Source organism: Coenobita brevimanus, chromosome 87 (genome assembly GCF_032717465.1).
Source record: "Coenobita brevimanus isolate Jiangsu-jjx chromosome 87, ASM3271746v2, whole genome shotgun sequence".
Lineage (NCBI taxonomy): Eukaryota > Metazoa > Arthropoda > Malacostraca > Decapoda > Coenobitidae > Coenobita > Coenobita brevimanus.
This window is the reverse complement of record NC_137040.1, coordinates 15355306-15381261: the sequence shown is the minus strand read 5'-3', so window position 1 is coordinate 15381261 and position 25956 is coordinate 15355306. Positions and strand designations below refer to the sequence as shown.

The window sequence follows — 25956 nt, the reverse complement described above, 5'->3', positions numbered from 1 at the left end:
TTCCTTTGTTCTGTCTTTACCTCTCTTTCTCCAGTTGTTCCACGTCTTATCTCTCTCTTTTTTTGCTATCATACACCTTCTATTAAACCACTCCTTTTTCCTGTTTCCTTTCCCTCATACTCTTGGTACAAATTTTTCCACTCCCAAATTATAGAGGTCTAGAAAGATATCCCACTTCCTCTGTATCTCTCTTGTTTCTCTGAATTTTCTCCAATCCGCATTTTCAAAAAAGTTTCTCAATCCTGTAAAATTTGCTTTCCCAAAGTTGTATCTTCCCTGTCTATGAAGCTCGTCTCTTGGCTCGACGTTCCCTATTAACATCTAGAACTCAATGACCACATGATGACTTTTTCCTAAAGGACAGAGATATTTCAATGATTCTATTACATCGGGTTCTTTGGTGAACAGTAAATTTAACCCTGCTGGTGTGTCCTCACCTCGAAACCGTGTCTCTTCTTTGACCCATTGCGTCATCATATTATTCATTATTATATTTAATAACATAGTGCCCCACAAATCCTCACCGCTTCCCAAGTACCATTCCTCCCAGTTCACTTCTTTACAATTAAAGTCACCCAGCAAAATTATATTATTGCTTTTCTCAATTATTTTTTGCAAATAGCTAGCCATATCTGACAACATCTCATTGTATTCGTCATCCTTCCATGCTCTCGTCTTAGGGGGAACATACACTACTGCCATATCTTTCTTAACATTCTTTCCAGTTTCTAATTTCATATATATCACTTCAGCCCTGCCTTCTCCCATTTCCACAGTATCTACATTTATGTTGTTCTTCACTGCTATCATCACTCCTCCTCCCTTTTTTTCTTTTCTGTCTTTTCTCCACAGTTTGTATTTACCATCTCCCAAATGAACATCAATATCTTCTCTTAATTTGGTCTCTACAAAGCACATGACATCAGGTTCATGTTCTCTCAAGAAATCATTAATTTCGATCCTTGTCGATATGAAACCATCAACATTAGTATATATCACCTTCAAATTATTTTTGACATTATTAATACCCTCTTCTCTCCTACTCTCTGTCCGTACCACTTCCTCAACTTCTGATCTTTCACAGCCATCCCCCTTAGTTTCCTTCACTTCTATTTCCTTAAATACCATTTCCTTACATTCATATCCAATACTCTCCTAAAAAAAGTATTACATTCTTCCTCTGTCCTCTTGTCATTTTTTTCCTTTACTTCTTCCATTAATGATTTTAAAACTTCTCTTTCTTCTTCATTCAGATCTTTTCTTATTATAATATTTTCCATCCCCGCCTCTTTGCTTAATTTCCAGGTCATTTTAAGTATCTCATTTATTACACTTTCTGATGTAAACTTGACTCTCATTGGTCTTGTTTCCCCTTTCTTATAAGGCCCTATCCTCCTTACTTCCTCAGTTTCTTTTACCCACTTGTCTCCTTCGGGGTCAATCTTGCCTAATATTCCTCTCACCAGGTTCGTGTCTTTCTCGAGTCTTACGAACCTAACCTTTTCTTCCTCTTCCCTGTTTCCAAATACTACCACACATCTGTTCCTTTATACAGTTTCTCTCACTATTTTCTCTTTTTTCTTCAGTATTTTCACTACATTTTCTTCCATTTTTTCTTATTCATTTCCCTTTCTTCCTGAATGATCTCTGTTAAGCTGACAACTTCATTCTGTTCTTCTTCTACGTGTTCCCACTTTGCCTTATGCTCTTCTAATACACTACTCACCTTCTCCGTTTTATTAGTACTCTCTCCTAGTTGCCTCCTCAATTCAACATTTTCCCGCTTCAAATTCCTAATCTCTTCATTCGCTGTTTCATTGGATTGGATCAGACTCTGTATGGTAGTATCCGTATTTTCAGACACATCCTTTATCACTAGATTCTCTACTTTCTTTTCAAGTTCACTAATCCTCATAATTAATGTTCTAACCAGGTCCATGACATTGGTATTTGTATCAATTCCTTGAAATTCGAGTCCCTCATTGTTTACGTTTTTGGCCATGTTTGATGGTGGTAAGTACCAAAACAGCTGTTACCGAAAAAAACCACAAACATTCATGTACACTCTAGCCAATAAATCTTTACATTTTTTTTAGTCTATTAACTTTCATTATTTTAAATTTAAAACAAGACCTTAGGAGACAGGACAGACAAAATTCCTGAAACTACTTAAGGTTAGCAGCGATGGCTAGGACGTCTGCTCTCTCCGGCTGTTTCTCCGTGTGTGTGTGTGTGTGTTCTTACGTAACTGTTCTTACCTAATTGTATCTTTACAGGAATGAGTCAAGCTCGTACTCTCCCGTATCTTGAACCATTTTTATTGTACATATCCTTAAATTTGTGAATTGTTTTGGCACACACTATTTCATGCAGTAGTGCATTCAACTTATCAATTGCTCAGTTTGGGAAACTAAATTTCCTTATGTCTTTATCACCTCTCTTCTTATGAAGCTTTTTGCAGTGTCCTCTTGCTGATGCAACACCATAGGTTAAGTAATCATTTATGTCTATTTTCTCCTTCCCTGATATCCATTTATATAGCATAATCATCTCAACTCTTTTCCTTCTCTCCTGTAGTGTTGGTAGATTCAGTTAATTTAGTCTTTCTTCGTAGCTTAGATCCCTCAAGCTTCATACCCATCTTGTAGTGGCCCTTTGAACTTTTTCAAACTTATTTATGTGTTTTTTGAGATGAGGACTCCAGACTACTGATGCATACTCCAGGGTTGGTCTGATGAATGATGTTAGTATCTTTCTCAGCATGTCTTCATTTATGTATGTGAACCCTTCTCTCATTTTTGCAAGCAATGTATACATATTCCGTACCTTCTCACTGATGTGGTCAGCCGGAGATAGTCTGTTATTGATAATCACACCTAGGTCTTTCTCTCTTTCTGATGTGTGTAGGGTTTTAATTCCTAACTTATAATTCCAATCAGGTCTTTTTCCACTTTTACCAAATTTGATTACATGACACTTGTCCACATTGAATTCCATTTGCCATGTATTACTCAATTCATGAAGTTTATTTAATTCTTCTTGTAGCTCTTTACAAGAGTCTGTGTTAGTAATTCTCCTTTGTATTTTTGCATCATCAGCAAACATAGTTAGATAGCTTTCATTTCCAGTGTTACTGTCTATATCATTTATATACACTAAAAACATGATTGGTGCCAGCACTGACCCCTGTGGTACTCTACCAGTCACTTCTCTCCATGATGAGTAATTTCCCCTTAGTACTGTTCTCATTTCTTTTATTATGAGAAAATCTTGGGTCCAACAATACAGTTTCCCTCGAATTCCTCCTTGATTGTACAGTTTCCATAAAAGTCTTTGGTGTGGTACTGTGTCAAATGCTTTCTTGAAATCTAAATAGATACTGTCCACCCATCCTTCCCTTTCCTGTAATGTGTCTGTTACTCTGTCATAGTAGCTCAACAGATTAGTAACACACGATTTTCCTTTTCTGAAACCAAACTGTCTTTCTGTTATCATACTGTGTTCTTCTAGATGATTTACCCAAGCTTTTCTTAGAAGCTTTTCTGATACCTTGCTTACAACTCTGCTTAGTGATACTGGTTGGTAGTTGATTGGATTTTGTCTATTCCTTTTCTTGAATAAGGGAACAATGTTTGCTTTCTTCCAAATATCAGGTAGTTTACCTTGTCTCAAGGATTTCTTGAAAATTAAAAATAATGGTTTACTTAACTCCTTTGCACATTCATGTAGCACCGAACATGAAATTTCATCAGGACCATTTGCTTTTCCTTTGTCTAATTTATTTAGCTCCTCCTGTATTACTTTTTCTGATATTTGAATATCTGGAAGTATGTCTTTTTTCTTTTGATTTTTTACATTATGTATTGAACCTTTTCTTTATTTTCTTTTCTGCTTCTTTATGCTCTGGGATGTACTTCTGGACTCCTATTTCATAAAGTTCACAGAACTTTTTATATAAAGCATTTAAATCTTGTCCTCTAAGCTCCACAACAATTTCTAAGAAGTACTTCTTTAGGTTATGATACTATCCCTCTTCATAGTTTAGGCTCTTTTTGTAACTTTCATTGCTGTTAACTATGTCATATGCAATCCTGAAGTTGCCACTTAGTACTGCATGGTCACTTTTGCTGAATGGAGGGTGATATATTAAATTGTCAATATTGTTTTCATGCCTAGTAAATATGAAATCTAGTGTTGGGGGTACATCGAGTCCTCTTTTTCTGGTGCTTTCCCTTACATGTTGCATTAGGAAAAACTCTTGCACAAGATCCAGGAGCTTTTGCTCACAACAGCTTTCTTGGCTTATTATATCTAGAGTATTCCAATTTATATTTGTATTAAAATCTCCAGTTAGTATAATTCTTTCCGATTTCTCATCCATTTTATGTAGTAATGATCTTAAACTCTGAATTGTGTTCTCTGCCAGGTCCTCATATTCGTCTCTTTCCCATGTGTTTGATTTGAGTGGCATGCACAAATTGGCTACAATTACTTTCCCTTCAGATGTATTGTGTTCTTACCTAATTGTATCTTTACAGGAATGAGTCAAGCTCGTACTGTCCCGTGTCTTAAACCATATTTATCGTACATACCTTAAATCTGTGAATTGTTTTGGCACACACTATTTCATTCGGTAGTGCATTCCATTGATCAATTGCTCTGTTTGGGAAACTGAATTTCCCTATGTCTTTATCACCTCTCTTCTTATGTAGTTTTTTGCAGTGTCCTCTTGCTGATGCTTCTCCATATGTTAAGTAATCATTTATGTCTATTTTCTCCTTTCCTGATATGCACTTATATAGCATTATCATGTCACCTCTTTTCCTTCTCTCCTGAAGTGTTGGTAGAGTCAGCTTATTTAGTCTTTCTTCGTAGCTTAGGTCCCTTAAGCTTGGTATCCATCTTGTAGTGGCCCTTTGAACTTTTTCAATCTTGTCTATGTGCTTTTTGAGATGAGGACTCCAGACTACTGATGCATATTCCAGGGTTGGTCTAATGAATGATGTTATTATCCTTCTTAGCATGTCTTCATTTATGTATGTGAATGCTATTCTCATATTTGCAAGCAGTGTATACATGTTCCGTACCTTCTCGCTGATGTGGTCAGCCGGAGATAGTCTGTTATTGATAATCACACCTAGATCTTTCTCTCTTTCTGATGTGTATAAGGTTTTATTTCCTAACTTATAATCCCAATCAGGTCTTTTTCCACTTTTACCAAACTTGATTACATGACATTTGTCCACATTGAATTCCGATTGCCATGTACTACTCCATTCATGAAGTTTATTTAATTCTTCTTGTAGCTCTTTACAAGAGTCTGTGTTAGTAATTCTCCTTTGTATTTTTGCATCATCTGCAAACATATTCAGATAGCCCTCATTTCCAATGTTATTGTTTATATCATTTATATACACTAAAAACATGATTGGTGCCAGCACTGAACCCTGTGGTACTGCACTTGTCACTTCTTTCCATGATCAGTAGTTTCCTCTTAGTACTGTTCTCATTTCTCTTTTTATGAGAAAGTCTTGCATCCAACAAAACAGTTTGCCTCGAATTCCTCCTTGATGGTACAGTTTCCATAAAAGTCTTTGGTGTGGTACTGTGTCAAAAGCTTTCTTGAAATCTAAATAGATACTGTCCACCCATCCTTCCCTTTCCTGTATTGTGTTTGTTACTCTGTCATAGTAGCTCAACAGATTAGTAACACATGATTTTCCTTTTCTGAAACCAAACTGTCTTTCTGTTATCATACTGTGTTCTTCTAGATGATTTACCCAAGCTTTTCTTATAAGCTTTTCTAATACCTTGCTTACAACACTGGTCAGTGATACTGGTCGGTAGTTGATTGGATTTTGTCTATTTCCTTTCTTGAATAAGGGGACAATATTTACTTTTTTCCAAATATCAGGTCGTTTACCTTGACTCAAGGATTTCTTGAAAATTAAAAATAATGGTTTGCACATTCTCGTAGTACCCAACATGAAATTTCATCAGGACCACTTGCTTTTCCTCTGTCCAATCAACTTAACTCCTCCTGTATTACTTTTTCTGCTATTTGTATATCTGGTAGTATGTGTGGACATGCATGTTCCACATAGTCCCTCTCAAAATTTTTTTCTTCTGTAAAAACTAATTGGAAATTCTTATTTATGCTTACAAATATCTTTCTCTTGTGTATAAGTGATTCCCTCGTCCGTAATGGATTGTATTATATACTTTACTTTGGTTTTGCTTCTGATATAGCTGTAAAACAGCTTTGGTTGATCACTACTTTTATTTATTATATCCTCCTCAAACTGTTTTTGGGCTTCCCTCCTTATTCTTGTATAATCGTTTTTTGCCTGTTTGTAATTATTATACGCCCTTTTACTATTATGTCTTCTGTATCTATTCCACAACAAATCTCTTCCTTCTTTTGATTTTTTACATTCTGTATTGAACCATTTCTGTATTTTCTTATCTGCTTCTTTGTGATGTGGGATGTACTTCTGGACTCCTATTTCATAAAATTCACAGAATTTTTTATATACAGCATTTAAATCTTGTCCTCTAAGCTCATTTTCCCAATCAACTTCTAAGAAATACTTCTTTAGGTCTTGATAATTTCCCTTTTTATAGTTTAGGTTCTTTTTGTAACTGTCAATGCTGTTTACTATGTCATATGCTATCCTGAAGTTATAATTTAGTACTGCATGATCGCTTTTGCCGAGTGGAGGGTGATATATTAAACTGTCAATATCATTTTCTTGCCTAGTAAATATTAGATCTAGCACTGAAGGTACATCAAGTCCTCTTTTTCTGGTGGTTTCCCTCACATGTTGCGTTAGGAAGAACTCTTGTGCGAGATCCAGGAGCTTTTGGTCCCAACAGCTTTCTTGGCTAATTATATCTAGAGTATTCCAATTTATATTTGTATTGAAATCCCCAGTTAGTATAATTCTTTCTGATTTCTCTTCCATTTTATGTAGTAATGATCTTAAACTCTGAACTGTACTCTCTGCCAGGTCCTCATATTCATCTCTTTCCCATGTGTTTGATCTGGGTGGCATGTACAAATTGGCTACAATTACTTTACCTTCAGATGTGTTGATCTCTACTGCAATCAGTTCTACTTGTGATGGTATATCTACTTTTATTTCATTGACTTTTAGATTTTTCTTAGTTAATATTATAATTCCTCCTCCTTTTTTTAAATTTCTGTCTCTTCTCCATGTATTGTATTCCTCTAAGTTTAGTATGTCATCGGATATCCTTGGTGTTAATTTTGTTTCAGTTAGGCATATTTTTTGTGGTTCATTTTCTCTGACATAATCATTCATCTCTAGTAATTTAGACACCATTCCATCCACATTTGAGTACATCAACTTTATCATCTTGTTTATATCCCTGTCATGACATGGTTCTACTACCTTCCTCCTTTTTATTCCATCCTGTTTGTGTACCACTTTCGTACCTGTAATCCTATTACTTTGTAAAAAAATTTCTTCTTCTCCTCTTCTGATCTTCCTTCATTTTTTGTTTTTGCTTCCTCCCTTTTCTCTTTCAGTAATTCCAGTTCCTCTTGTGTTAGGCATCTTTTTATCCATACATTTTTGAACTCCTCTTTTTCCATAAGATTCTTTGCATTTTTTAGTATCTCTTCCACAGTGTTTACACTCTGGAAAGTGTGTGTGTGTGTGTGTGTGTGTGTGTGTGTGTGTGTGTGTGTGTGTGTGTGTATTTACCTATTTGTATTTACCTATTTGTAGTATACAGGAATTGAGCAATGCTCGTGTTGTCCTGTCTCCATATCCACATTTATCAAGTCTACCTTTACACACATGAATGTTTTTCTCATGCACCACCTCTAAGTCGTTCCAAATATTTAAGAATATACCTAATTGTGATATATACACGGAATGTACTATGCTCGTGGGTTTCCGTCGCTGTTTCTCAATAAGTCGAATTTAACTTTAAACTCGTTTAAGTTTTTAGACTGGACGATCTCTTTGTCCAGGCTATTCCATAAGTCTATACTTCTGTAAGGAAAGCTATATTTCTTGATATCCTTCAAGCAGCTTCACTTTTTCAATTTCATTCCATGTCCTCTTGTTGCTCTCTTATCCCATACAAACAGATCTTCTTTGTCAATTTTATCTACTCCCACGATGGTCCTGAACACCGCAATCATGTCTCCCCTCTTTCTCCTTTCCTCTAACGAAGGCAAATCCAGTTTTTCCAGCCTCTCTCTGTATGACAGGTCTGTCAGACTGGGGACCATCTTGGTTGCTGTTCTTTGTATTCTCTCAATCTTGTTTATATCTTTCTTTTTGTGTGGGGACCACACTACCGCTGCATATTCTAACCTGGGGCGGATCATGGCCACTATCAATTTTTTCATCATTTCCTCATCCATATAATGAAATGCTACTCTTATGTTAGTCAAGAGCTTATAAGTCTCTCCAACTATCTTGTTAATGTGCTTTTCTGGTGACAAACTATCTTGGACCAGCACTCTCAAATCTTTCTCTTCTCTCCTTTTTGTGATTAATTCATTACCCAAAAAATAATTCAGTGATGGTCTCCTGGTACTTTTACCCATTTCCAATATTTTACATTTCTTTACATTAAATTTTATTTCCCATGTCCGGCTCCAATTGTGTATCCTATCCAAATCCTCCTGCAGTATTTTACAATCCTCCTCAACCTCTATCTTCCTCAAGATCTTTACATCATCAGCAAACAGACTCGCATAACTGTTCACTCCATCTACCATATCATTTACGTAAATCAGGAACATTACTGGCGCCAACACTGAGCCTTGAGGGACTCCACTTGTTACTTCCCTCCATCCAGACATCTTTTCCTTTATTACTGTCCTCATTTGTCTGTCTCTCAAAAAGTCTCTCATCCATTCCAGAAGTTTCCCCTTTAGTCCTCCTATATATTCCAGTTTCCACATTAGTCTCTTATGAGGTACCTTGTCAAAGGCCTTCTCTAAGTCTAAGTACACACAATTCACCCAACCATCTCTCTCCTGTACCACATCAATCGCTCTTGAGTAAAAGCTCAACAAGTTTGAAACACATGCCCTTCCACTTCTGAATCCAAACTGACATTCTGCCAAAATATTCATCTCTTCCAGATATTTTATCCATCTGTCTTTCAGGATTCTCTCACACAATTTTGCGACCATGCTGGTTAGAGACACTGGTCTATAATTCAGGGGTTCTTCCCTGTTTCCTCCCTTGTAAATTGGTACCACATCTTTTGGCACTTTCCCCTCTTCCAGTGAGCATACAATTAAGCTGTGAATTTTATCCGCCAGTTGTTCTCTGCATTCCTTCAGTACCCAATTAGAAATTCCATCAGGTCCTGGGGCTTTCCTTACATCTTGAGTTTCCAGTAATTTATACACTTCCTGCACCTCCACTTTTATATCTTTCATCACCGGAACATTTCTAATCACTCCCTCCCCTTCCACAAGCTCCTTTTCTTTAGAGAAAACTGACTGGAAACGTTTGTTCATTATTTCTGCTTGCATTGCCGCATCCTTAAAGACCTCTCCATCTACTTTCAGCTTGGTGATTCCTTCCTTTTGTTTCAGTTTGCCATTAACAAATCTATAAAACAGTTTGGGTTCATCCTTGCATTTGTCAATTATACCTTTTTCAAAATTCCTTTCTTCTTCCCTACGTATTCTTGTGTATTCGTTTCTTGTTCTTTTATATTCTTCCTTTGTTCTGTCGTTACCTCTCTTTCTCCAATTGTTCCACGCCTTATCTCTCTCTTTTTTGGCTATCATACACCTTCTATTAAACCACTCTTTTTTCCTGTTTTCTTTCCCTCTTACTCTTGGCACAAATTTTTCCATTCCCAAATTATAGAGGTCTAGAAAGATATCCCACTTCCTCTGTATCTCTCTTGTTTCTCTGAATTTTCTCCAAACTGCATTTTCAAAAAAGTTTCTCAATCCTGTAAAATTTGCTTTGCCAAAGTTGTATCTTCCCTGTCTATGAAGCTCGTCTCTTGGCTCGACGTTTCCCATTAACATCTGGAACTCAATGACCACGTGATCACTTTTTCCCAAAGGACAGAGATATTCCAATGATTCTATTACATCGGGTTCTTTGGTAAACAGTAAATCTAACCTTGCTGGTGTGTCCTCACCTCGAAACCGTGTCTCTTCCTTGACCCACTGCGTCATCACATTATTCATTATTATATTTAATAACATAGTACCCCACGAATCCTCGCCGCCTCCCGAGTACCATTCCTCCCAGTTCACCTCTTTACAATTAAAGTCACCCACCAAAATTATATTATTGCTTTTCTCAATTATTTTTTGCAAGTAGCTAGCCATATCTGACAACATCTCATGGTATTCGTCATCCTTCCATGCTCTCGTCTTTGGGGGAACATACACTACCGCCATATCTCTCTTAAAATTCTCTCCAGTTTCAAATATCATATATATCACTTCAGCCCTGCCTTCTCCCATTTCCACAGTATCTACAATTATGTTGTTCTTCACTGCTATCATCACTCCTCCTCCCTTTTTTCTTTTCTGTCTTTTCTCCACAGTTTGTATTTACCATCTCCCAAATGAACATTAATATCTTCTCTTAATTTGGTCTCTACAAAGCACATGACATCAGGTTCATGTTCTCTCAAGAAATCATTAATTTCGATCCTTGTCGATATGAAACCATCAACATTAGTATATATCACCTTCAAATTATTTTTGACATTATTAATACCCTCTTCTCTCCTACTCTCTGTCCGTACCACTTCCTCAACTTCTGATCTTTCACAACCATCCCCCTTAGTTTCCTTCACTTCTAATTCCTTAAATACCATTTCCTTACTTTCATATCCAATACTCTCCAAAAAAAAGTATTACGTTCTTCCTCTGTCCTCTTATCATTTTTTTCCTTTACTTCTTTCTTTAATGATTTTAAAACTTCTCTTTCTTCTTCATTCAGATCTTTTCTTATTATAATATTTTCCATCCCCGCCTCTTTGCTTAATTTCCAGGTCACTTTAAGTATCTCATTTATTACACTTTCTGATGTAAACTTGACTCTCATTGGTCTTGTTTCCCCTTTCTTATAAGGCTTTATCCTCCTTACTTCCTCAAAATCTTTTACCCACTTGTCTCCTTCGGGGTCAATCTTGCCTAATATTCCTCTCACCATGTTCGTGTCTCTCTCGAGTCTTGCGAACCTAACCTTTTCTTCCTCTTCCCTGTTTCCAAATACTACCACACATCTGTTCCTTTCTACAGTTTCTCTCACTATTTTCTCTTTTTTCTTCAGTATTTTCACTACATTTTCTTCCATTTCTTTCTTGTTCATTTCCCTTTCTTCCTGGATGATCTCTCTTAAGCTGACCACTTCTTTCTGTTCTTCTTCTACGTGTGCCCACTTTGCCTTGTGTTCTTCTAGTACATTACCCACCTTCTCCGTTTTATTACTACTCTCTTCAAGTTTCCTCCTCAGTTCAACATTTTCCCTCTTCAAATTCTTAATCTCTTCATTGGCTGTTTCGTTGGACTGGATTAGACTCTGTATGGTGGTTTCCGTATTTCCTGACACATCCTTTATCACTAGATTCTCTACTTTTTTTTCGAGTTCACTAATCCTCATAATTAATGTTTTCACCAGGTCCATGACATTAGTATTAGCATCAAATCCTTGAAATTCCATTCCCTCATTGTTTACATTTTCGGCCATCTTTAACGTACCGGTAAAGTACCTAAACAGCTGTTACCGAATAAGTCACAAACATTCATGTATACTATTGCCAACAAATCTTTACATTTTTGGTAGTCTACCAACTTTCATTATTTTAAATTTAAAGAAAGACCCTAGGAGACAGGACAGACAAAATTCCTGAAACTACTCAAGGTTAGGAGCGATGCCTGGGACGACCTCTCTCTCTCCGGCTGTTTGTGTGTGTGTGTGTGTGTGTGTGTGTGTGTGTGTGTTCTTACCTAATTGTTCTTACCTAATTGTATCTTTACAGGAATTAGTCAAGCTCGTACTGTCCCATGTCTTAAACCATATTTATCGTATATATCCTTAAATTTGTGAATTGTTTTGGGACACACTATTTCATTCAGTAGTGCATTCCATTGATCAATTCCTCTGTTTGGGAAACTGAATTTCCTTACGTCTTCATCACCTCTCTTCTTATGCAGTTTTTTGCAGTGTCCTCTTGCTGATGCTTCTCCATATGTTAAGTAATCATTTATGTCTATTTTCTCCTTTCCTGATATGCACTTATATAGCATTATCATGTCACCTCTTTTCCTCCTCTCCTGTAGTGTTGGTAGATTCAGTTTATTTAGTCTTTCTTCATAGCTTAGGTTCCTAAAGCTTGGTATCCATCTTGTAGCGGCCCTTTGAACTTTTTCAATCTTGTCTATGTGCTTTTTGAGATGAGGACTCCAAACTATTGATGCATATTCCAGGGTTGGTCTAATGAATGATGTTATTATCCTTCTTAGCATGTCTTCATTTATGTATGTGAATGCTATTCTCATATTTGCAAGCAGTGTATACATGTTCCGTACCTTCTCGCTGATGTGGTCAGCCGGAGATAGTCTGTTATTGATAATCACACCTGGGTCTTTCTCTCTTTCTGATGTGCATAGGGTTTTATTTCCTAACTTATAATCCCAATCAGGTCTTTTTCCACTTTTACCAAACTTGATTACATGACACTTGTCCACATTGAATTCCATTTGCCATGTACTACTCCATTCATGAAGTTTATTTAATTTTTCTTGTAGCTCCCTACAAGAGTCTGTGCTAGTAATTCTCCTTTGTATTTTTGCATCATCTGCAAACATATTCAGATAGCTCTCATTTCCAGTGATACTGGTTATATCATTTATGTACACTAAAAACATGATTGGTGCCAGCACCGAACCCTGTGGTACTCCACTAGTCACTTCTTTCCATGATGAGTAGTTTCCTCTTAGTACTGTCCTCATTTCTCTTTTTATGAGAAAGTCTTGCATCCAACAAAACAGTTTGCCTCGAATTCCTCCTTGATGGTACAGCTTCCATAAAAGTCTTTGGTGTGGTACTGTGTCAAAAGCTTTCTTGAAATCTAAATAGATACTGTCCACCCATCCTTCCCTTTCCTGTATTGTGTTTGTTACTCTGTCATAGTAGCTCAACAAATTAGTAACACATGATTTTCCTTTTCTGAAACCAAACTGTCTTTCTGTTATCATACTGTGTTCTTCTCGATGATTTACCCAAACTTTTCTTATAAGTTTTTCTAATACCTTGCTTACAACACTGGTCAGTGATACTGGTCGGTAGTTGAGAGGATTATGTCTATTTCCTTTCTTGAATAAGGGGACTATATTTGCTTTTTTCCAAATATCAGGTAGTTTACCTTGACTCGAGGATTTCTTGAAAATTATAAATAATGGTTTACTTAACTCCTTTGCACATTCTTGTAACACCGAACATGAAATTTCATCAGGACCACTTGCTTTTCCTCTGTCTAATCTACTTAACTCCTCCTGTATTACTATTTCTCCTATTTGTATATCTGGTAGTATGTGTGGACATGCGTGTTCCACATAGTCCCTCTCAAAATTTTTTTCTTCTGTAAAAACTAATTGGAAATTCTTATTTAGTGCTTCACAAATATCTTTCTCTTGTGTATAAGTGATTCCCTCGTCCATAATGGATTGCATTATATCTTTCACTTTAGTTTTGTATGTGTGTGTATTTACCTATTTGTAGTATACAGGAATTGAGCAATGCTCGTGTTTTTCTGTCTCCCAATCCACATTTATCAAGTCTAACTTTAAACACATGAATGTTTTTCTCATGCACCACCTTTTCGTCTAAGTCATTCCAAATACTTATGTATATGCCTAATATACCTAATTGTGATATACGCGGAATGTCCTATGCTCATGGGTTTCCGTCGCTGTTTCTCAATAAGTCAAATTTAGCTTTAAACTCGTTTAAGTTTTTCGACTGGACGATCTCTTTGTCCAGGCTATTCCATAAGTCTATACTTCTATAAGGAAAGCTATATTTCTTGATATCCTTCAAGCAGCTTAACTTTTTCAATTTCATTCCATGTCCTCTTGTTGCTCTCGTATCCCAGAAAAACAGATCTTGTTTGTCAATTTTATCTACTCCCACCATGGTCCTGAACACTGCAATCATGTCTCCCCTCTTTCTCCTTTCCTCTAAGGAAGGCAAATCCAGCTTTTCCAGCCTCTCTCTGTATGACAGGTCTGCCAGACTGAGGACCAACTTGGTTGGTGTTCTTTGTATTCTCTCAACCTTCTTTATATCTTTCTTTTTGTGTGGGGACCACACTACTGCTGCATATTCTAACGTGGGGCAGATCATGGCCACTATCAATTTTTTCATCATCTCATCCATATAATGAAATGCTACTCTTATGTTAGTCAAGAGTTTATAAGTCTCTCCAACTATCTTGTTAATGTGCTTTTCTGGTGACAAACTATCTTGGACCAGCACTCCCAAATCTTTCTCTTCTCTCGCTTTTGTGATTAACTCATTACTCAACAAATTTTTCAGTGATGGCCTCCTGGTACTTTTACCCATTTCCAATATTTTACATTTCTTTACATTAAATTTCATCTCCCACATCCGGCTCCAATCATGTATCCTATCCAGATATTCCTGCTGCATTTTACAATCCTCCTCAACCTCTACCTTCCTCAAGATCTTTACATCATCAGCAAACAGACTTGCATAACTGTTCACTCCATCTACCATATCATTTACGTAAATCAGGAACATTACTGGCGCCAACACCGAGCCTTGAGGGACTCCACTTGTTACTTCCCTCCATCCAGACATCCTATCCTTTATTACTGTCCTCATTTGTCTGTCTCTCAAAAAGTCTCTCATCCATTCCAGAAGTTTCCCCTTCAGTCCTCCTATATATTCTAGTTTCCACATTAGTCTCTTATGAGGTACCTTGTCAAAGGCCTTCTCTAAGTCTAAGTAAACACAATCCACCTAACCATCTCTCTCCTGTACCACATCAATCGCTCTTGAGTAAAAGCTCAACAAGTTAGAAACACACACACACACCAGCAGCCGGAGAGAGCAGACGTCCTAGCCATCGCTCCTAACCTTGAGTAGTTTCAGGAATTTTGTCTGTCCTGTCTCCTAGGGTCTTTCTTTAAATTTAAAATAATGAAAGTTAGTAGACTACCAAAAATGTAAAGATTTGTTGGCTATAGTATACATGAATGTTTGTGGTTTATTCAGTAACAGCTGTTTTGGTACTTTACCGGTACATTAAACATGGCTGAAAATGTAAACATTGAGGGAATGGACTTTCAAGGATTTGATGCTAATACCAATGTCATGGACCTGGTGAAAACATTAATTATGAGGATTAGTGAACTCAAAAAGAAAGTAGAGAATCTAGTGATAAAGGATGTGTCAGTAAATACGGAAACCACCATACAGAGTCTGATCCAGTCCAATGAAACAGCCAATGAAGAGATTAGGAATTTGAAGCGGGAAAATGTTGAACTGAGGAGGAAACTAGAAGAGAGTACTAATAAAACGGAGAAGGTGAGTAATGTATTAGAAGAACATAAGGCAAAGTGGGCACACGTAGAAGAAGAACAGAAAGAAGTGGTCAGCTTAAGGGAGATCATCCAGGAAGTAAGGGAAATGAACAAGAAAGAAATGGAAGAAAATGTAGTGAAAATACTGAAGAAAAAAGAGAAAATAGTGAGAGAAACTGTAGAAAGGAACAGATGTGTGGTAGTATTTGGAAACAGGGAAGAGGAAGAAAAGGTTAGGTTCGTAAGACTCGAGAGAGACACGAACATGGTGAGAGGAATATTAGGCAAGATTGACCCCGAAGGAGACATGTGGGTAAAAGAAATTGAGGAAATAAGGAGGATAGGGTCTTATAAGAAAGGGGAAACAAGACCAATGAGAGTCAAGTTTACATCAGAAAGTGTAATAAATGAGATACTTAAAGTGACCTGGAAATTAAGCAAAGAGGCGGGGATGGAAAATATTATAATAAGAAAAGATCTGAATGAAGAAGAAAGAGAAGTTTTAAAATCATTAAAGGAAGAAGTAAAGGAAAAAAATGATAAGAGGACAGAGGAAGAACGTAATACTTTTTTTTGGAGAGTATTGGATATGAAAGTAAGGAAATGGTATTTAAGGAAATAGAAGTGAAGGAAACTAAGGGGGATGGCTGTGAAAGATCAGAAGTTGAGGAAGTGGTACGGACAGAGAGTAGGAGAGAAGAGGGTATTAAAAACGTCAAAAATAATTTGAAGGTGATATATACTAATGTTGATGGTTTCATATCGACAAGGATCGAAATTAATGATTTCTTGAGAGAGCATGAACCTGATGTCATGTGCTTTGTAGAGACCAAATTAAGAGAAGATATTGATCTTCATTTGGGAGATGGTAAATACAAACTATGGAGAAAAGACAGAAAAGAAAAAAAGGGAGGAGGAGTGATGATAGCAGTGAAGAACAACATAAATGTAGATACTGTGGAAATGGGAGAAGGCAGGGCTGAAGTGATATATATGAAATTAGAAACTGGAGAGAATGTTAAGAGAGATATGGCGGTAGTATATGTTCCCCCAAAGACGAGAGCATGGAAGGATGATGAATACCATGAGATGTTGTCAGATATGGCTAGCTACTTGCAAAAAATAATTGAGAAAAGCAATAATATAATTTTGGTGGGTGACTTTAATTGTAAAGAGGTGAACTGGGAGGAATGGTACTCGGGAGGCGGCGAGGATTCGTGGGGCACTATGTTATTAAATATAATAATGAATAATGTGATGACGCAGTGGGTCAAAGAAGAGACACGGTTTCGAGGTGAGGACACACCAGCAAGGTTGGATTTACTGTTCACCAAAGAACCCAATGTAATAGAATCATTAGAATATCTCTGTTCTTTGGGAAAAAGTGATCACGTGGTCATTGAGTTCCAGATGTTAATAGGAAACGTCGAGCCAAGAGACGAGCTTCATAGACAGGGAAGATACAACTTTGGGAAAGCAAATTTTATAGGATTGAGAAACTTTTTTGAAAATGCAGATTGGAGAAAATTCAGAGAAACAAGAGAGATACAGAGGAAGTGGGATATCTTTCTAGACCTCTATAATTTGGGAGTGGAAAAATTTGTACCAAGAGTAAGAGGGAAAGAAAACAGGAAAAAGGAGTGGTTTAATAGAAGGTGTATGATAGCAAAAAAAGAGAGAGATAAGGCGTGGAACAATTGGAGAAAGAGAGGTAACGACAGAACAAAGGAAGAATATAAAAGAACAAGAAATGAATACACAAGAATACGTAGAGAAGAAGAAAGGAATTTTGAAAAAGGTATAATTGACAAATGCAAGGATGAACCCAAACTGTTTTATAGATTTGTTAATGGCAAACTGAAACAAAAGGAAGGAATCACCAAACTCAAAGTAGAAGGAGAGGTCTTTAAGGATGCAGCAATGCAAGCAGAAATAATGAACAAACGTTTCCAGTCAGTTTTCACTAAAGAAAAGGAGCTTGTGGAAGGGGAGGGAGTGATTAGAAATGTTCCGGTGATGAAAGATATAAAAGTGGAGATACAAGAAGTGTATAAATTACTGGAAGCTCAAGATGTAAGGAAAGCCCCAGGACCTGATGGAATTTCTAATTGGGTACTGAAGGAATGAAGAGAACAACTGGCGGATAAAATTCACAGCTTAATTGTATGCTCACTGGAAGAGGGGAAAGTGCCAAAAGAATGGAAGAGGGCAAATGTGGTACCAATTTACAAGGGAGGAAACAGGGAAGAACCCCTGAATTATAGACCAGTGTCTCTAACCAGCATGGTCGCAAAATTGTGTGAGAGAATCCTGAAAGACAGATGGATAAAATATCTGGAAGAGATGAATATTTTGGCTGAATGTCAGTTTGGGTTCAGAAGTGGAAGGTCATGTGTTTCAAACTTGTTGAGCTTTTACTCAAGAGCGATTGACGTGGTACAGGAGAGAGATGGTTGGGTGGATTGTGTGTACTTAGACTTAGAGATGGCCTTTGACAAGGTACCTCATAAGAGACTAATGTGGAAACTAGAATATATTGGAGGACTGAAGGGGAAACTTCTGGAATGGATGAGAGACTTTTTGAGAGACAGACAAATGAGGACAGTAATAAAGGAAAAGATGTCTGGATGGAGGGAAGTAACAAGTGGAGTCCCTCAAGGCTCAGTGTTGGCGCCAGTAATGTTCCTGATTTACGTAAATGATATGGTAGATGGAGTGAAGAGTTATGCAAGTCTGTTTGCTGATGATGTAAAGATCTTGAGGAAGGTAGAGGCTGAGGAGGATTGTAAAATACTGCAGGAGGATTTGGATGGGATACACAATTGGAGCCGGACATGGGAAATGAAATTTAATGTAAAGAAATGTAAAATATTGGAAATGGGTAAAAGTACCAGGAGACCATCACTGAATTATTTTTTGGGTAATGAATTAATCGCAAAAAGGAGAGAAGAGAAAGATTTGGGAGTGCTGGTCCAAGATAGTTTGTCACCAGAAAAGCACATTAACAAGATAGTTGGAGAGACTTATAAGCTCTTGACTAACATAAGAGTAGCATTTCATTATATGGATGAGGAAATGATGAAAAAATTGATAGTGGCCATGATCCGCCCCAGGTTAGAATATGCAGCGGTAGTGTGGTCCCCACACAAAAAGAAAGATATAAACAAGATTGAGAGAATACAAAGAACAGCAACCAAGATGGTCCCCAGTCTGACAGACCTGTCATACAGAGAGAGGCTGGAAAAACTGGATTTGCCTTCGTTAGAGGAAAGGAGAAAGAGGGGAGACATGATTGCGGTGCTCAGGACCATGGTGGGAGTAGATAAAATTGACAAAGAGGATCTGTTTGTATGGGATAAGAGAGCAACAAGAGGACATGGAATGAAATTGAAAAAGTGAAGCTGCTTGAAGGATATCAAGAAATATAGCTTTCCTTACAGAAGTATAGACTTATGGAATAGCCTGGACAAAGAGATCGTCCAGTCTAAAAACTTAAACGAGTTTAAAGTTAAATTCGACTTATTGAGAAACAGCGACGGAAACCCACGAGCATAGTACATTCCGTGTATATCACAATTGTTTATATTAGGTAAATACTTAAATATTTGGAACGACTTAGACAAAGAGGTGATGTATGAGAAAAACATTCATGTGTGTAAAGGTAGACTTGATAAATGTGGATATGGAGACAGGACAACACGAGCATTGCTCAATTCCTGTATACTACAAATAGGTAAATACAAATAGGTAAATACATGACCTTCCACTTCTGAATCTAAACTGACATTCAGCCAAAATATTCATCTCTTCTAGATATTTTTTTCATGTCTTTCAGGATTCTCTCGCACAATTTTGTGACCATGCTGGTTAGAGACACTGGTCTATAATTCAGAGGTTCTTCCCTGTTTCCTCCCTTATAAATTGGTACCACATTTGTCCTCTTCCATTCTTGTGGCACTTTCCCCTCTTCCAGAGAACACACGATTAAACTGTGAATTTTATCCGCCAGTTGTTTTCTGCATTCCTTCAGTACCCAATTAGAAATTCCATCAGGTCCTGGGGCTTTCCTTACATCTTGAGTTTCCAGTAATTTATACACTTCTTGTACCTCCACTTTTAAATTTTTTATCACCAGTACATTTCTAATCACTCCCTCCCCTTCCACAAACTCTTTTTCATTAGTGAAAACCGATTGGAAAAATTTGTTCATTATTTCAGCTTGCATTGCTGCATCTTTACAGACCTCTCCTTTTACTTTCAGTTTGGTGACTCCTTCCTTTTGTTTCAGTTTGCCATTAACAAATCTATAAAACAGTTTGGGTTCATCCTTGCATTTGTCTATTATACCTTTTTCAAAATTCCATTCTTCTTCTCTACATATTCTTGTGTATTCATTTCTAATTCTTTTATATTCTTCCCTTGTTCAGTTACTACCTCTCTTTCTCCAATTGTTCCACGCCTTATCTCTCTCATTTTTTGCTATCATACACCTTCTATTAAACCACTCCTTTTTCCTGTTTTCTTTCCCTCTTACTCTTGGTACAAATTTTTCCACTCCCAAATTATAGAGGTCTAGAAAGATATCCCACTTCTTCTGTATCTCTCTTGTTTCTCTGAATTTTCTCCAATCTGCATTTTCAAAAAAGTTTCTCAATCCTGTAAAATTTGCTTTGCCAAAGTTGTATCTTCCCTGTCTATGAAGCTCGTCTCTTCGCTCGATGTTTCCTAGTATCATCTGGAACTCAATGACCACATGATCACTTTTCCTATAGGACAGAGATATTTCAATGATTCTATTACATCGGGTTCTTTGGTAAACAGTAAATTTAACCTTGCTGGTGTGTCCTCACCTCGAAACCGTGTCTCTTCTTTGACTCATTGCGTCATCACATTATTCATTATTATATTTAATAACATAGTTCCCCACGAATCCACACCGCCTCCTGAGTACGATTCCTCCCAGTTCACCTCTTTACAGTTAAAGTCACCCACGAAAATTATATTATTGCTTTTCTCAATTATTTTTTGTAAATAACTAGCCATATCAGACAACATCTCCTGGTATTCGTCATCATTCCATGCTCTCGTCTTTGGGGGAACATACACTACCGCCATATCTCCCTTAACATTCTCTCCAGTTTCTAATTTCATATATATCACTTTAGCCCTACCTTCTCCCATTTCCATGGTATCCACATTTATGTTGTTCTTCACTGCTATCATCACTCCTCCTCTCATTGTTTCTTTTCTGTCTTTTGTCCACAGTTTGTATTTACCATCTCCCAAATGAACATCAATATCTTCTCGTAATTTGGTCTCTACAAAGCACATGACATCAGGTTCAGGTTCTCTCAAGAAATCGTTAATTTCAAGCTTTGCCAATATTAAACCATCAACATTAGTATATATCACCTTCAAATTATTTTTGATGTTTTTTATTCCCTCTTCTCCCCTACTCTTCATCAGTACCACTTCCTCAACTTCTGATCTTTCACAGCCATCTCCCTTAGTTTCCTTCACTTCTATTTCCTTAAATGCCACTTCCTTACTTTCATATCCACCACTCTCCAAAAAAAAGTATTACATTCTTCCTCTGTCCTCTTATCATTTTTTTCCTTTACTTGTTCCTTCAATGTTTTTAAAACTTCTCTTTCTTCTTCATTCAAATCTTTTCTTATTATAATATTTTCCATCTCTGCCTCTTTGCCTAATATCTAGTTCACTTTAAGTATATCATCTACTACACTTTCTGCTGACAACTTGACTCTCATTGGTCTTGTTTCCCCTTTCTTATAAGGCCCTATTCTCCTTACTTCTTGAATTTCTTTTACCCACTTGTCTCCTTCTGGATCAATCTTGCCTAATATTACTCTCATCATGTTCGTGTCTTTCTCGAGTCTCACGGATCTAATCTTCTCTTCCTCCTCCGTGTTTCCAAATATTACCACGCATCTGTTCCTTTCTACAGTTTCTCTCACTATTTTCTCTTTTTTCTTCAGTATTTTCACTACATTTTCTTCCAATTTTATCTTGTTCATTTCCCTTTCTTCCTGGATGATTTCTCTTAAGCTGACCACTTCTTTCTGTTCTTCTTCTACGTGTGCCCACTTTGCCTTATTCTCTTCCAATACGTTGCTCACCTTCTTCGTTTTATTAGTACTCTCTTCTAGATTTCCCCTCAATTCAATGTTTTCACGCTTCAAATTTCTGATCTCTTCATTCGCCGTCTCATTAGACTGGATCAGACTCTGTACAGTAATCTCCGTATTCTCAGACACATCTTTTAACACTAGATTTTCCACTTTGTTTTCAAGTTCACTAATCCTTATAATCAATGTTTTAACCAGATCCATGACATCAGTATTTCTATCAAATCCTGGAAATTCGAGTCCCTCAGTGTTTACATTTTCGGCTATGATTGAGGTTGGTTACAACTTACGGTACCAAAACAGCTGTTACCGAAAATACTACAAACATTTATGTATACTCTTGCCAATAAATCTTTACATCTTTGGTAGTCTATATTAACTTACAGTATTTTAAACTGAAAACAAGACCATAGGAGACAGGACAAACATAATTCTTGAAAACTACTTAAGGTTTGCAGCAGTAGCTGAGCCTTGGCCTGGGAGCAGTGAGAGAGAGAGAGAGAGAGAGAGCTAAGTACTTTGAGACTGAGCAGGAGACTCTACCTGCGAGATGACGGACGAAGGAATACGTCAGGTGAATGGTGGGTAGTGGTGAACCCAGGACTAAGGCTTGTGGAAGCAGAGGTGGATGTGGACAGCTGGGAAGTGGAGGAAGAGCAAGAGGAAAGTTCCTGGTGGAGACCATCATTGCTGCCCATCTGGGTCCTCTGTCTTTCTAGTTGCTGAAGCTCCTCAGCAAGAGCTTGGTGCCCTGTGGATGTATCAGTTTCTTAATATAACAGTGCCATGAAATGTTCAGATGGAAGAACTGTATAAACTTTTTAAAATGCTGTTTATTGGAAAGACACAAAAGTTTCAGCCCTACTTGGCCTCATACAGAAACTGCTGTATCTTCGCAATAAATAACATCATCTGTGAAAATAATTCTTCTGCCAGTGTCTTGGGGAAGAACCCATGGCAGTTCACAGACTCACTCACCCCCAACTTCACTCATGGGATTTCTCCCACACTAATGTCTGGGCAACAGCTCTTCTCCTCCCAAGTTACTCCTGACAGGAATGATCAACCTGCTCCAGTCAAGAGTTTTGTGGCCTACCTCTTAGTTTCCCTCACTCCATGCGGACTCTTTCAAATACAATGCTATAGCTAGGTGCACTAAAGAGAGATATGCTATGTGCCCATACAGGCAAAGTTGGCACTCATGTGTTGTGTAGATAACAGGCTTTGTCTCAGTCTCACACAGAAAGTGCTCATTACATAGTCAGTTAAACCAGTAATACCCCAAACTGATTCGGCAAACGCATGTAGTACCACAGAAATACATTTTCATAGTGTCATATACCTGAACTTGGTCCATGACATCATTAGTCAGACTAGTGCAATGAGTAACCTCATTACTGCATCTGACATACCACTGTTATGGATCACAATACTGACAAGTGAATCTCTCTAAAAATGTAATGTCCTCACCACATGTATGAACAAACTATACTGCTTCATTCAGCAAGCCACTAAATGCCTGGATTTTAGTCTTGGCCCTGAAGACCTTTAGTCCCAATGGCTTCCCCCCCTGAAATGCCTCATGATCATTAGGGTGTACCACAAACAACTCCACCAGGACAGATGCACAACCATCATGATCATCATCATCATCAAACTCTTATATCACCTAAGGATAGGCTAAGGCAAGATCAAGAAAGCAAGGAAAGAGTACATACAATAGAGGGAGAACTAATCAACAGCTTGCCCAGTGAAACGGGTCACACACTCATTTACTCACCATTCAAGCCCCCAGATTTATGACTCCATCTCACTTGTCGTATATTGTACGGGAAAATAAAAAGTTGAGATGGACCACAAGCTAATAAAGTTTGACCCCAGGGAAAAGGAGCTTAATGGAGAGGCTGTTAGAGATTGAGCAGCATGGACAGCCATCATTAGGTGACCAAGGCCGATGCATTCAAGCATGTTGGAGCCTTTATAAATGAAATAAAATGAACTTAAATTATTGTATGGTTAATGATAGTAATTATTGTGCACGCAGTACTGGGAACAAGGAATTGGAAAAGGGGTGAAAATTTTCACAGAAGAGGTTTTGTCCATACAATCACTAAATACAAAAGAATAACTTTGAAAAATGATTGATGACAGAATTCTAAACAATAATAATAATAATAATAATAATAATAATAATAATAATAATTCATTCATCCATTCATCATGTAATCGTGTGTTGCCCCATGAGCAAGGTAGGAGCCCAGGGCTAGGCAAGTTGGTCCTGACATTTAAGATGACAGAGACCAGCCTCACTTATCCCTGAGTGGTATTAAGTGAGCAATAAACCCCAACAACCCCATTCATATAAACCTGCACTGGCTCAATCTGATTGGAGTGCCTTAATTAGCCACTAAACCACAGCTTAGTAAATGGTTCCCCACTGTGCAGGAAACCATTTGGTTTGTCAATCAGTGTAGAGTCACCCGTAGACAGATGGAAGAGGAAAGAAAGAAAGAAAGGCAGAAGAGGAAAGAAGGAAAGATGGAAGGAAGAGAGGAAAGAGTAGTCACCCGAGAGCAGCACTACATTGAATGAGTGGATGGTAAGCACCCCCACCTACCACTAATAATCATAATAATAATTAATAATAATAATAATAATAACCTGGTCTTTTGAATTGCAAAAGTACCAGCTCTTCCAATAATGAATCCACCAGCACTTCACACTTCTAACATCACCATCATCATCATCATCATCCAGACCTCCTTTCCCATCCTAGGGCAGGGTGAGGAGTAGCAATGTCCAGACAACTCAAGGCTGCCCAATCCAATGGGCCAAACTTCCATTCACTCATCACTGAAGCCCCAGGAATCCTGGCTCTATCTGATATGCCAAAAAACTTTCACCACATACTGTAGCTTCACATAAATGTATCCAACAGAGTCAAACTGGATGTTGTCACTTTAAAAAAAGGTGCCAAATCCCTGATCATGCACTTTTTTTCACAACATTCATCCAACCAGCTCGATCTCTTGTCAGTCCCTTAGCCTCACTGACTTCCATACCTCTCTTCCTCCCACACTCATCCACCATATCCCTCCACCTTCTCCTTGACCTACCTCACCTCCTCCCTCCTTCAAATTTGCTCGGATATACCTTTTGCACCACTCTATCGTTATCCATTCTCTCCACATCCATACTACCTCAGTACACTCTCTTTTATTCTGGTGTCCACAGACTTCCTCACTCCACATCTTTCACAAATCACATTATTTCGTATCCTATCCACTTTCCGTATTCCACATACATTCCTCAGCAGTCCCATCTCCATTGCTCTCACTCTTGACTATTCATTTTCATGCCACACTATAGTCTCACATCCATAGTTAAAGCTGGCATTAACAATCCTTCATGTAAGCCTCACGCAGCTGCAACATTCAAGCCTCAGTTTCTTATCAGGCCTTCATAGCACCAGCTATTTTCCTTCATTGTATCACTCTACTTTCCATTTCTTTTGCACATTTTCCTCTCTTTTCTATCACTGTACCCAGGTATTTGAACTCTCTCATCACTTCCAGTCTCCCTTCATTAATTGTAACATCACACTGGGAGTCACCTTCTTGCACGATTACCATCACTTTACTCTTTTCTACACTTATTCTCAAGGCATGATACTCACAGACATCAGCAAAACTCTGCACTGGTCTACTTCTAACACTTTTACTACTTCTAACACTTTTACAATAAAAAATGACTTTAATATCATTCATGTACAATCTTAATCACCAGAAGTGACGACAACATAAACTCTATAATTGTCCATCTCAAACCTCTCATCAGATCTTTGTTTTCAGATCATTGCTTCTTGAAATGACAGCTGCCCCTTAAAAGTTTTAACAGAAGCCAACTGCCTTATGGGTAACAGCAGTATGGAAAAAGATAACTCAGAGAAAGATGAGTTGGGAACAACTCTAGGCTCATCAAGGTGCAAGAAATCATCTTCACTTCGTAGCATTACACCTGGGTAACCCAGCGAATGTTTCAGCAATTCAGCAAGATACTTTGGGTCAACAAACTTAAGAACCTTGAAAATAATGAGGCACAATTTAAATTCTATTCTTCTCTTTACTGCTGACCAGTGTAACAAAATTAGATTTAAAGTTGTTAGTGCTCTTGGAGAAAGGCCAAAGAAAAGCCTTGCTGCCCAGTCCAACACAGACTGAACCTTTT

The 25956-nt window shown here is 37.6% G+C and overlaps 1 protein-coding gene across 1 annotated transcript in view; it reads right to left on the bottom strand.

The window, feature by feature from the left end:
* Camta (Calmodulin-binding transcription activator) overlaps positions 1-25956 on the bottom strand; it is a 1827966-nt gene that overhangs the window by 708845 nt on the left and 1093165 nt on the right. The window contains exon 21 of the mRNA XM_080281035.1: positions 22273-22480. Coding sequence (XP_080137161.1) covers positions 22273-22480 — 208 coding nt within the window. The remainder of the gene's footprint in view (positions 1-22272; positions 22481-25956) is intronic.